At 34.9% G+C, this 13,858-nt stretch overlaps 1 protein-coding gene across 1 annotated transcript in view; it reads right to left on the bottom strand.

Moving 5' to 3' along the window:
- Positions 1–2,587: 2,587 nt before the first annotated feature.
- The window catches only part of LOC144433663 (uncharacterized), a 37,843-nt gene continuing 26,572 nt past the window's right edge, over positions 2,588–13,858 (bottom strand). Inside the window, exons 6-9 of the mRNA XM_078122011.1 lie at positions 12,474–12,599; positions 8,417–8,584; positions 6,945–7,052; positions 2,588–6,451 (exon numbers count right to left, since the gene is read on the bottom strand). Coding sequence (XP_077978137.1) covers positions 6,278–6,451; positions 6,945–7,052; positions 8,417–8,584; positions 12,474–12,599 — 576 coding nt within the window. The 3' untranslated portion in view covers positions 2,588–6,277. The remainder of the gene's footprint in view (positions 6,452–6,944; positions 7,053–8,416; positions 8,585–12,473; positions 12,600–13,858) is intronic.

Genomic DNA, 13,858 nt, shown 5'->3' with positions numbered 1-13,858 from the left:
GCCTCATAAGAAAAAGATTGAGTGAAGCGTTGACAGTTGGGAGTAGGTAGAACGAAAAGGTCATTAGAACATGAAAGAGTGTGAATTTGAAAGTCCGAATTTCTTTTGGTACCATGCATGTAAACATTAACTGGTCATTGTAGATATGGTACCATTTCGGATGAGAACTTATTTCAGTCGACACCCCCCCCCCCCACCTCCCTCCTCGCCCCATCGCCATCGTCAGGGATATACTTTTCCTTTTCACCCTACATCAATGACAATGCATACATTTTCCTGACAAATCTCCAACAGTTCTCTACTACTATTAGCAATTCATTAATTAAGATTATTTATATTTCGATCAGGTTTTACGAAAACGATATCTTCAAACTTCAAATGGGACCAGCTGCGCCTGGGCATGCGTTGTTGTGTGTGATAACCATTTGATGGGGGGGGGGAGGGATTTTACGGTGGCCCACAGGTGACAGACGAAAACTAAATTTGTGCTATAAATAATTGATTTTTGAGGGCAAAATATTTAATAAAAGGATAAACACTTTTATTTCATATGACAAAACATTAATTTCTTGGGTCAATATAGAAATATCAAAGCAAAAAACTACAATTTCTGTGACAAATAAATTCTTTTTACAGAGCAGAAAATTAATTTGCGAAACGAAAATTTTTATTCGTGTGGCCCAAACTTTATTTTCGAGTAAGAACATTTAAGTTGCGGGATAAAATGTTTAATTGTTGGTGCAATGTTTGAAACATTGGAACCGTTTTTTCTAAAGTTTTCTAACAAGACTTAAAATACCTCATTGCAAACTATTAATCCTTAGAGCAGAACACCAAGTTTTCGTGAAAAAACTCTAAATTTGTGTAAAAAGTATTTAAATGTCAAGCCGGAATATGAATTTAAGTCCATTACAATCTCATACTCTGACTGCAGAAACAACATTTGTCACCATACAACCTCCTTTTTCTTATCGACAAGATTTACTTAACACAGGATGCAACGTTAATGTTTGGGGACGAAACATTAATATGCGAGGACAAAACTTTCTTTTTGCTTGACGGAAGCTGGACTGCATGACGGAAATATATCCCACAATCCTCGGCACACTCTTGGCGGCTATTTCAACTTCGCGACCAGCACTATATCTGATCATGTCAAGTGGTAAACACATCAATTGTTTCCAGTGTATAATTTTTTTTAAAGATAATAAAGGACGGAAACACCATTCCCATCAATACTAGTATTCCTGGACCCAATCTCATTAAAATCTGATGTGGTGAAAGCAGCTAAACGCTTTATTTACCTCTATTTCCATCGTTTTGTGATGTTTCCCACGCAGGCGGCGATCACTCGGAACAAAAACAAGCGACACAAACTATGGAGGAAATAGAGATAAATAAAGCATTTAGCTGCTTTCACCACATCAGATTTTAATCAGATTGTCCTGGACCAATAGGGAAAAATGGACCGATCGCATTCTCAAGAATTAAAAGTTATATTGAAAATGACAGTGTCCTGTAGAATAGTTGTAGAATATATATCATGAGAGTTGGACCTTGAATGCACAACACCTCGAAAAACAGACAAAACGAAGAATGTTCCTCTGCCCTAGACATTCCGACGCTGATCTAGGTACTGAGAATGGCACTGTGACTGTAATATAGTGCTTTGGTTTGGGATGACCCAAATGCTCATAGATATGTGACTTCACGACATAATCACAGAATTGAGGCCTGTTATCGAGAGATTACGAAGAGTATTTCAGTTCTGAATTTATGGCAGGGGGTCTGAGGACAATTGGGGGGGGGGGGGGCAACAAATTGGAGGTTTTAAGGGGAGGGACATGGAAATTCTGATCGTTTGAAAGGGGAGGGGCACGAAATGTTTAGCTCATGATTTGAACCAAAGTACACCTCGGGAGCGGTCGTTTACCGAGTACATTTGAACATTTCTTGCAGCTTTGCCAATTTTGAATTCAAAAGTCTACGGTGGGTGATTACTATACGAAATATGTATGCCTTAATCTCTCTTCTCCCTCCCCCTCCCTCTGTCTGTCTGTTTGTCTGCCTGTCTCTATCTATCTGTGTCTGTCTCTGTCTGTCTGTATGTATGTATGTATGTGTCTGTATGTCTGTCTATGTATGTATGTGTGTGTATGCAACCATGTATGTGTGTGTTGTGTGTGTGTCTGTCTGTTTGTCTGTCTGTATGTATGTATGTATGTGTGTGTGTGTGGGCGTGTGTACGTCGGTCGTTCTGTCTGTCTGTCTGTCTGTATGTATGTATGTATGTATGTATGTATGTATGTATGTGTGTATGCAACCATGCATGTGTGTTGTGTGTGTGTGTGCACGCACGCTCATGCATGTGTGCATGCTTGCATGCATGCATGCATGCGTGCGTGCGTGCGTGCGTGCGTGCGTGTGTGTGTGTGCATGTGTGTGGTCCTGCATGTATATATTTGTGTATGCATATATGTGTGATTGTTTTTCGTACTGGTATGTATACATGTATGAATGTATGCACGGTACATCATCAATACCGGTGCCTTTCACACACACTATTTGGGAACAAATGATACAATAATGACTGCAGAAAGATGTTTTTATTTGTTACTAACAAAGTATCCACATGATGTACACTACGTACTCAGCTTCTATCTACACGTACACTGGGTGAAATCAGTGCTAACTTTCACAGTGGAACTCTGTATGCAGACTAGCAGTGTACAGATAAACGATATGGGGAAACCACCAATGGTAGAGGGCGCTATACTCAAATAAAGTAAAATACTCATTCTCAAGAGGGACTTCCCTGAATATAGATCACATATTCGCTAAAGATAGAAAGTTAAAGACACCCACAGAATGCTAACAAGATTATAGACATCATGATGTTATGGCAACCTAAAATTACAGTAATTATTGCAGGCCGAGTATTGCTGCTGTTATACAACATATTGATAAATATCATGACTTCCAATAAATAAGTTATGTCATTTTATGTTGGAACTATGTCTAGCCTCTGTGTGGAACTTATATATCAACTGAAATACAACTCATTGAATTACTTTGAGCCCAACACACTCATGCACTGAATAGAGTAAGATAGCTGTATAATATACTGTGTATGTATAATGCTCTCTAACAGTGTTTAAGACATTAAAATTGCCTTGGTAATAATAACACATGTAATTAAGTACCAATTTTGATCAATGAAAATAAAAATAAACAAACACTTGAAAGTAAATACAATATCATGGCAAGCAAACTGCAAACTGTTCGTTTGGATTCGTGTGGCATTTGCAACCTGTTTTTGCTATTTTCACTATTGTTACAAACACTTTTGGTGGTTTTATGGATATAAAGTTGAAATAAATCTTACATTCAACCACTCAATAACAGAAAATGGGAAAGGTACCATAAAGTATGGCATGACAGCTCACTTTTAATATCAAAATATGAACCAAAATGTCAATATTTCCATCGGCCTAAGTTTAACATTGACAAATTGACTTATTTTTGATATTCATTTCATATATTATGGATAGTAATTACTTTATCATAAAACATACAGTAGTACTTTTTAATTATGGTATATCAGTTCTGCTATGTTACAAAGAATAGAAAAGTGGTATATTTTTTAGAAGTTACACATCATTCAAAGAACACTGTTCACCAAGTATGAAAATACAAGTGTGCTACAAAAATTGCCATTTTTACCAAACACATTTCTGTATAGAAATATCTAAGGCACATATTACACTGTGATTATTAAGCCCTACATTAGTATATTAATATAGTTTATACTGCAATGAGGTTCTACTCAAGAACGTGCATTTATTAACAATTTTCATTTCTAGTTCTGTTTTCTATTCCCCCCAAAAAAACAATGTTCTATCACAGCATTAATTTAAGTATACATGTACTGGTAAGTTTGCCCATTTTGGCAAGACTGCTGCAGATCACTGAGCCCAATGTAAGTGTATCAGAACTCTCTTTAGTTTTCACATACAACTACAGCAATTTAATTGTCAGCTAAACTAACACGGACACAAACTAAAACTATTGTGACATGTTGATACAAGCTGTAAATAGACATTGATGTAATTACACTTCCAGTAGGGTGGTGTTTGTGATAACAAGTATTTCTCACAGTAGAGTGGTGTTTCTGATAACAAGTATTTCTCACAGTAGGGTGGTGTTTCTGATAACAAGTATTTCTCACAGTAGGGTGGTGTTTGTGATAACAAGTATTTCTCACAGTAGAGTGGTGTTTCTGATAACAAATATTTTTCAAAGTGGTGACACTGTCAACCTCATACAGTGTTTAATGATTAAGGGGTAATTATATCCATATGACCAAGGCACTGTGTAATTGACAACATACAACAACAATAATTTCAGTTTTTGTCTTTCTCTTCCTCTGCTCATAGTTGGCTTTCTGTGGTAGTAACATGAAGGATACTCTTGATAAAATGGTTGTCAGGGGATTTATAGAGAGCAAAATTGTTATCAAATTCAAGGTTTGACCCAGTGTCTTTCAGGTAGCTCTGCTTGCAGAGATTGTGTGTCCTATAAATATTCTTTATTATCATTATTATGCCGACATGTTTTTTTCATTTTCTGAAGATGACTTTGAAATGAGTGGCAAGTTGGGGTAAACATGATTATACAAAGAAAGTAGTTGGTGTTTCTAATGGTAGTAGTCACACTGACAAAAATCAAAAGTCTTGCGAGTCGACAGGATTGTCTTTGAATGTTTACATTTAAGAGTATATTACCACATTCCTTGACTTAATATTCAACAATTACTATGAATATTGTCAATCTAAAAATAAAAGAAACCTTATTTCTGAGATTATTAATATTTGGTGTGAACAATGTGAATTCTACACTGGGAATTGAAAAAGTTAAAGATAATTCGAAGTTTAACACACAGTTGGATGCAAATGCACATAACATATTTCACTACAACAACAACACTATAAATGCTATTATACATTCCCATATACATTATAAACAACATTATCTGCAGCACTGAAAACATCTTTGGCAGAAAATTCTATTTTAGTGAAAATATACACTTGAGAAATGTAATATTCTTTGATGGAGTTAAATTTGTTGGTCTTGGCTACAGTAGTGACCAGATTCTGTTGTAGTAAACTATATAGGTGAGAATACTGTACATTGTACCGGAGTTGGATTTATGTTACTTATCTGTGGTCTTGCCAATGGTGGTAAGTTACCATGACAATAGTGGTGGTTACCATGCCAACAAAGTACACCATGATACCAATGCATATAACAGCAATGGACTGTGAATATGAACTCAACAACAAAAAATGTTGTCAAGAAACACAGTAGTTACTACTAGTAGTTGGTATGTGTTAAATTCTTACTCCAAAAATTCAACAAAATACAAAGATAAAGAATGAAACCAAAAGAGAACAGAAAGAGGGGAAAACTTGACAATTACAATACCTTGAATTCTTAGAATTCCTATTGCCCTAAATATCACCACAAAATATACGACCTTACTAAGGTCAGTTTGGAAACCTTTCACACAATATTTATATGAAAGTATTTACCTTATCCCTTACAACAATGCCTATGTAATTGTTTATACTAATATATCTGGATGAATGATAAATGCGGTGTCCTGGCTATTAACTCTAAAAAGTATCAATATACTTAGCATATCATATAATATTGTCATTATGTAACCTTTGGTCATGTGACCTGGCAATGCTAGATAAATAGTACATAAAATATATTGTGGGGTTTTTTTTTAGATCATTATACATGTTATATGCTGTTAAGGATACTGTTAGATTATAGCACACAGTATACATATTGGCTAACAGTCATGTACTGGTAGTCTTTCTAGTCTACTTTTCATGATTTTTGTTTGTTTGTTTGTCATTACACATCTCTCACTTTGTTTCCAAACAAACTCCAAATCAAAATACACATAAAGTATATACCTAATATCTTTGTGTCATGCATTCACTATGACTGGAGTCATAATTCATTTGACAAATTTAGTGAAGTTTTTTTTTGTCAGTCACATTGAAGTACAGTCACTGATTTGACTAAACTTAGTTAACCACACAGTTTCGCCCTTAACATGCATTTCAATGATTCAACATATGTCTGTCTTTATATTATTATGTAGACTACATGTACAGCTGTTACATTACTTCATAGCAATATTGTAGTGTGTGTTGTCTTCTGCTATCATACAGCTGCATTAGTTACATCACATCACATCGCATCACTTCATGGCAATATTGTAATGTCGGTCGTCTTCCGCTATCATACTAATATTAGGCCAGTCACCAACATGGTCATCAGGGTAATATGTAATGAAGTCTACTCTGTCAACTTGTGAGGGTCGTACAACTTGAAGAGTTACACCAAGAGTGTGGCCAAGTAGGAACATTTCAATCTATAGAAAAAACAGCACCAAATAAAAGAGATATTAACTTGTTCAAATATATACATAATTATCATACATTGGATGGTGAGTTTTTCAAATTTACCTAGATTAAAATTATATGATAGTATTTCACTTGGGTTCCTCATCAAAATTATGGTAACATATGGAATCTACTAGTTTGCAATATTATGTAAAACTAAGAATAATCAAGAGTAAATTATCATATTGCTTGAAGTAGTACAGATATGTATGGATACTGAGTGGCTAGATGAAATTTAATTATTCAAACCACTTTCTATTGCCTCCCACCTACTATTAGATTCAATATTGTGTACACTCCTGTAATCATTTGTGTTTTAACCAATTGTTTACAAAATGACTTTGTTTACTTTTCTGCTAGCAAAAGGTATGAACACTTTTTTTTCTATTTTTTGTAGAGAAATCAAATTTCAATTAGACATTGCTCTGACAAGGAAAGAATGAATGAGAGAAACCAACCAACCTGTTCAAGGCCTCCAGAGTCACCCACTGTGTTCAGGTGATTCCACATAAACTTCTTGGGAGTTTCTGATGTGTCTCTTGCATACAGTAACCATACAAATACAGGCACCTGGCAAATTGATAATGAAAGATTCAGTACAATGATTTTATTAATGGTCATTCTCTGTCATTCATTCTGCAGTGTTTCAAACATGACTACACAAAGTCACCATTTAGTCACAAAGTCAACATGACTACACAAAGTCACCATTAGTCACAAAGTCACCATTAGTCTTTCCAATTACTTGTGTAGATATATGATTATATAATTCCCCAATATTTTAATTGTTTACATTCTGTCAGAAATACTCATCACCTAAGGACTAGTACAAGTACTACATAAAGATTGTATGTATTGTTGGCTAGGAAAACATATTTAGTGATTGTAAGAACCTTGTACTCATTAACAAGACATTTCATTTTATTTACATGTAAAAGGTGACAAATTTTGCCTACTACAGTTGATATTAGATTTGTATCATGATGGTCATCACAATATAGAAGGGATGTTAACATGATAACTTCATAATTATTATTATTATTATTATTGACTATATTTAATCTTGATAAATTGTTGAGCCATAGGCTGTTCTTGCAATTACATGCTTCTTTTATACGCACTTCTAACCAAATTTAGAAAACTTTGACACCTTCAATGATAACAGGTTCTGTATTTAAATTACTACTGAAATGTTGATAAGTTTATTGATATTTACTGCTAATATGATATGTAGTTCTGGGTTTCTGTAATATTTTAATGTATTTACTATGTTTTTTACATTGCACTGATCGAAGTGATATGACTGCTATAATTTTCATCATCATGGTGACATTATACATAAATGTATCGATGTTGCAATTGTGAACATTCATGGGGGGGGGGGGGGGGGGGGGGGGGCTAAATTGAGTTTGTGTGATATTGTGCAATCAGCCCTCAGCTGTAAGATATGTCATCCTGTTCAACCCTATCAGGCTGCTGACTAGAAGTGACGTCATAATGTCAGTTTTTAAATATCAACATTTGTGTCTTCAGGAGTAACCATCTGGTTATCAACAACAAATTGCTTTAAGCTTTGAGACAAAAACTGTAGAATTACATGACTTTCTGTTAGTTTCCTTAAATACATGTAAATGTATGTAGTCAAAAACTATATGTAGCTGAAAACCAACTCAACTAAAATTCAACAAAACACAACATCTAGATTTTGCAATAGTTTTCAACAATAATATTCACTGAACATTTCACTTAGATTGATCCAAACTGATTGATAGTAGTGTAGATTTTTAAGCCTTGTATCTTAGAGTTGTTTAATGGCATGCACACACACAGTAATGACAAATTGAAATACTTTGAAATCAGGCATGACATTTGCAACACAAATAAAACTGACATATAACTGTGATACACTTGAAATTCACCAATAAACATCTCACCTCCTTGCCAGTAATGTTGTCTTCATGCAGTCTTATAGCATTATATAACATTAACAATTTCACTGCCTCCACAAGTTGGATATCAAGGTCTGCATTTGAATGATTGAATACTTGCAATAATTTCTGTTCTCTCTCTTCAAAGCTGTTGGTGTTCTTACAGACTTCAATCTTGGATGAAAACAGTCAAGTCAGATTAAACTTCAAGCTAATGTGAACAGTGGTGTGATATATGCACCTTTTATAAATAATACACAAATACATGTATATATAAGGAATCTGGGTGTATCATATACATGTATATATATAAAACTTATGGAATTGATATTACCCAAACAGTAGTACCACATTTCAACATTTTCACACTATTTCTGACTTACATTATTTCTATGAGCATCACATATATACACCTACATTTGCTTACATTATTTCTATGGGCTTCACATATGCAAAAAAATGTACACATCTTACACTATGGGTTTCACATATACACACCTTACATTATTTCTATGGGCTTCACATACATATATGTACACATTGCATATTTTCTATGGGTTTCACATATACACACCTTGCATTATTTCTATGGGTTTCACATACATGTATGTACACCTTACATTATTTCTATGGGTTTCACATATACACCTTACATTATTTCTATGGGCTTCACATATATACACCTTACAATATTTCCATGGGTTTCACACATATACACCTAACATTATTTCTATGGGATTCACATACACCTTACATTATTTCTATAGGTTTTACACATATACACCTAACATTATTTCTATGGGATTCACATATATACACCTTACATTATTTCTATGGGATTCACATATATACACCTTACATTATTTCTATAGGTTTTACACATATACACCTAACATTATTTTTATGGGCTTCACACACATACACCTTACATTATTTCTATGGGCTTCACATATATACACCTTACATTATTTCTATGGGCTTCACATATATATACATGTACACCTAGATTTGCAATATGTACAATGTATGTGTATAAGAATTTAATGTTTAGTTTAGTTTATTGAAAAACTTCACGCTAACTCCACAGAATTCAATAAAAAAAAAGTATTCAAAAATTGTATGTGAATTTAGTAGTATATGAATCTACAGTTTGCATCTAATGGATATATTCCTTAATTCTTCATTCAAGTACTTATTTCAACTTTGTATCAGTTGTATTCAAATTGTACAATTGTAGTACACATCTTTATGGCAATTATCTTTGACAGGAACCACATGCATGGCAAAGTTCTCTGGCCTGGAACCCATGAGTGACTTTCTAAGATTAATCCTGTTTTTGCTCAACTTGTAGCTTTTTGTGTTGAAACAAATTCCCCACCCCTAGTAGTGAAAAGATTAAAACCCCCACCCCTAGTAGTGAAAAGATTAAAAAACCCACCCCTAGTAGTGAAAAGATTAAAAAACCCACCCCTAGTAGTGAAAAGATTAAAGCCCCCCACCCCTAGTAGTGAAAAGATTAAAGCCCCCCACCCCTAGTAGTGAAAAGATTAAAAAACCCACCCCTAGTAGTGAAAAGATTAAAACCCCCACCGCTAGTAGTGAAAAGATTAAAAAACCCACCCCTAGTAGGGAAAAGATTAAAACCCCCACCCCCAGTAGGAAAAGATTAAAACCCACCAAAGAGTAGGGAAAATCTGATAACACTTACAGTTTCCTCTACTTTTGAACATAAAGGCAACTGTGTTGGGGAATTCCCAAATGAAAGCTTGGGGAATACATACTTTCTCACCTTACCCCACTAACATCCCCATCCCCACCAACAGTTATCATACATTCAAGGCTTAACATTGCACACAGGTTAACAACAAAAGGACTCAGATTTTTCAAAAACAAGTTCCAGAGGCCGTAAGTCCCTATACAGGCAGTACAAAGAAACTAAAAATATATCTCACTTTTGCTAATATCAATAAATTATTTGTGTTGGGCCTTTATAAAAAACACTACTTTCTTCAATGAGAAAGAATTGTCAGCAAATATCTACATGTAGTCACTCACGTCACCCATGATTGGGTAACCTTATCTTAGTAATATACATTGTCACACTTTCCTGTTACTGTATGTACACTATGCAAGGTTATAATACATAGCTCCAATTGTACAAATACTCAGTCACGTAAATCCCTATACAAGGTTGTTGGCAGTGTAGTAGTCTGAATGCCAACCTGGTCTCTCACGAAATGAGTGGAGGTGTAAATGGTAACAATACCGTATAGGAACTAGACTACATGTAGCAGGGTAATGTCTACTTCTGTACACTGCCTATAGTGATCTAATAGGAACTAGACTAGCAGTGTAATGTCTACTGCTGTACACTGTCTATAGTGATCTACTAGGAACTAGACTAGCTGTATAATGTCTACTGCTCTACACTGTCTATAGTGATCTACTAGGAACTAGACTAGCTGTATAATGTCTACTGCTCTACACTGTCTATAGTGATCTACTCTGAACTAGACTAGCTGTATATTATAATATACCTAGTGATAATGCTGTGCCATGATTCGCTAGAATCAGTCACGTGATAGGAAAATAGAATGACTATTTCCCAAGGGAAATAGTTCCATCAACTATTACATGGTCACGTGACCATCGCGAGTTCACAGCAGGTCAAAATGGCAGCTTTGAACGATGTTGTCTGCCAACCTCAAGAGAAGAGGGCAAGTTTTCATGAGGTATATCATAAAACACATATTGCCTGGCCTATATTCGGGCTACAGCCTCGGCCTCGGGAAATAGCATGTGATTCTGGTAACTCACAGTCCCTCGGGTGTAATAAACGGGTGCTATAGCCCAAATATAGGCCAGGCAATATGTGTTCAATGTCTACTGCTGTACACTGTCTATAGTGATCTACTCTGAACTAGACTAGCTGTATAATGTCTACTGCTGTACACTGTCTATAGTGATCTACTAGGAACTAGACTAGCTGTATAATGTCTACTGCTCTACACTGTCTATAGTGATCTACTCTGAACTAGACTAGCAGTGTTATGTCTACTGCTGTACACTGTCTATAGTGATCTACATGTACTAGGAACTAGACTAGCTGTATAATGTCTACTGCTGTACACTGTCTATAGTGATCTACTAGGAACTAGACTAGCTGTATAATGTCTACTGCTGTACACTCTCTATAGTGATCTACTAGGAACTAGATTAGCTGTATAATGTCTACTGCTGTACACTGTCTATAGTGATCTACTAGGAACTAGACTAGCTATATAATGTCTACTGCTGTACACTGTCTATAGTGATCTACTAGGAACTAGACTAGCTGTGTAATGTCTACTGCTGTACACTATCTATAGTGATCTACTCTGAACTAGACTAGCTGTATAATGTCTACTGCTGTACACTGTCTAAAGTGATCTACTCTGAACTAGACTAGCTATATAACATCTACTGCTGTACACTGTCTATAGTGATCTACTAGGAACTAGATTAGCTGTATAATGTCTACTGCTGTACACTGTCTATAGTGATCTACTAGGAACTAGACTAGCTGTATAATGTCTACTGCTGTACACTGTCTATAGTGATCTAATAGGAACTAGACTAGCTGTACAATGTCTACTGCTGTACACTGTCTATAGTGATCTACTTATTTCACATATTTAATAGTCTAATTTCTACAATTGTATTAAGCTCTGTCAACACTTTTGAACAAATGTAAACAATGTACATATAGAGGTATTGATTTTATTACAGTGGACGAGAGACACCTGAAATTTGCAAAATAATTTGCAAAATGACAATAAAATATTCAAAAACAGGACCTTTCTCTTTGTATAATAACACCTTAAACACTAACAACTCTATCACACTACAGCTTTAATGTCTCAGAGGTCATAGGTTATATTATCCCCCAGAGATCATAGGTTATATTATCCCCCAGAGGTCATAGGTTATATTATCCCACAGAGGTTCAAAGGTGACATTATTCTACAAGGGATGGCCCCAAAGGTAGGATATGACTAACACATCTCTATTGTAATGACCCTACCTGTTCCTGCAGTGCTTCAAGGCATCTTTTCATTGTTTCCAATGGATCTATGATATTACGAAGGCGACATGCAAATGTCCAGGACTTCACCCATTCATAACCACTGCTCAAAAACCAGTCAGGAACCTGAAGTGTCAGAGAAAGCAAGGGATTATTTCAGTTGACAGTTTCAGGAATACATTATCTTTAAATAGTACAAAATTCCCCTTGTGAGTCATGGCTTACTGAAATATAAGGTTACAATGACTAACACTGAATGTAGAAATTATTGCTAGTATTCTCAAAAAAGCCTTACTCAGCATTTTCTGTCTGGTCATTTATGGAAATGAATTTTGTTTCTCCAGAAATACTATTATTGTTAAGAATGTTCTACTCAACATCTTCTCTCTGGCCCGTAATGAAAATAAATGTTGCTTCACATCTATCACATTCTATCACAAATCATCTCACTATGTTCAATTTGTTGCTTTGTTGATACAATGTAAACTACTTTTTTACTGTTAACTAATGTTTACGTTTGGGATTTCACATCCTCTTTTTATTATTTAGTTATTGGATACATTGACCTAGTCCATAGTTTGATATGTACTGACAATGACATGAACATATAGGTTTTGGATTAACTAAAGATTTGACACTCTGGCTTGACAATGTCATGACACTCTGGCTTGACAATGTCATGACACTCTGGCTTGACAATGTCATTGGTTTCCAGTATGTCAAACCACATAGTAACACTCTGGCTGGACAATATCATTGCATGGTCTCCTGTATGTCAAACCACATACATGTAGTGACACTCTGGCTTGACAATATCATTTGGTTTGTATCGTTTATTTGAGTACATGTAACAAAATCCTGGGGAGTTGTTAATGGTACAAAACATAAAAGGAAAATAATAACAAAAATAATAAACTATGTAGCCAAAATCTCAGAGTTTTGAATACAAAAAAAGACAAAAAAAATCGAAGAAATATTGCACCACTTGCAATTGATATCAAATGTCTGTGATGAAAAACAAACATATTTTCCCAGGCATAAGATCTAAATATATACAAAGTCATACTGTGTAGTATAATTGAAATGTATGGAGTACTGATTTGCATAATTTATTTAAATCTATGCAATGGGCAATAACCTTGAAAATGTCTGAAAGAGGAATTCATGAAATTAGATTACAAAACAATTTAGCAACAACTTAACTGAGAAATTAATGAATCATTTTGTTAATTGCTCTTGATTATAAAAATCTATTTTTGGACTTTGTTGAGTTGCGTGACCTTTTAAGAATAAGTACATGTATCACTCACTAGTAAGAGTTTGGTGAGAAAAGAAGAACTGATTAGGGATAAATACCATTCATTACATATAGTGTCAGCATACAA

The sequence above is a fragment of the Glandiceps talaboti genome, chromosome 4 (genome assembly GCF_964340395.1).
Source record: "Glandiceps talaboti chromosome 4, keGlaTala1.1, whole genome shotgun sequence".
NCBI classification, from domain to species: Eukaryota; Metazoa; Hemichordata; class Enteropneusta; family Spengelidae; genus Glandiceps; species Glandiceps talaboti.
Note: the sequence above shows the minus strand (reverse complement) of the source record. Positions and strands in the feature narration are given on the sequence as shown.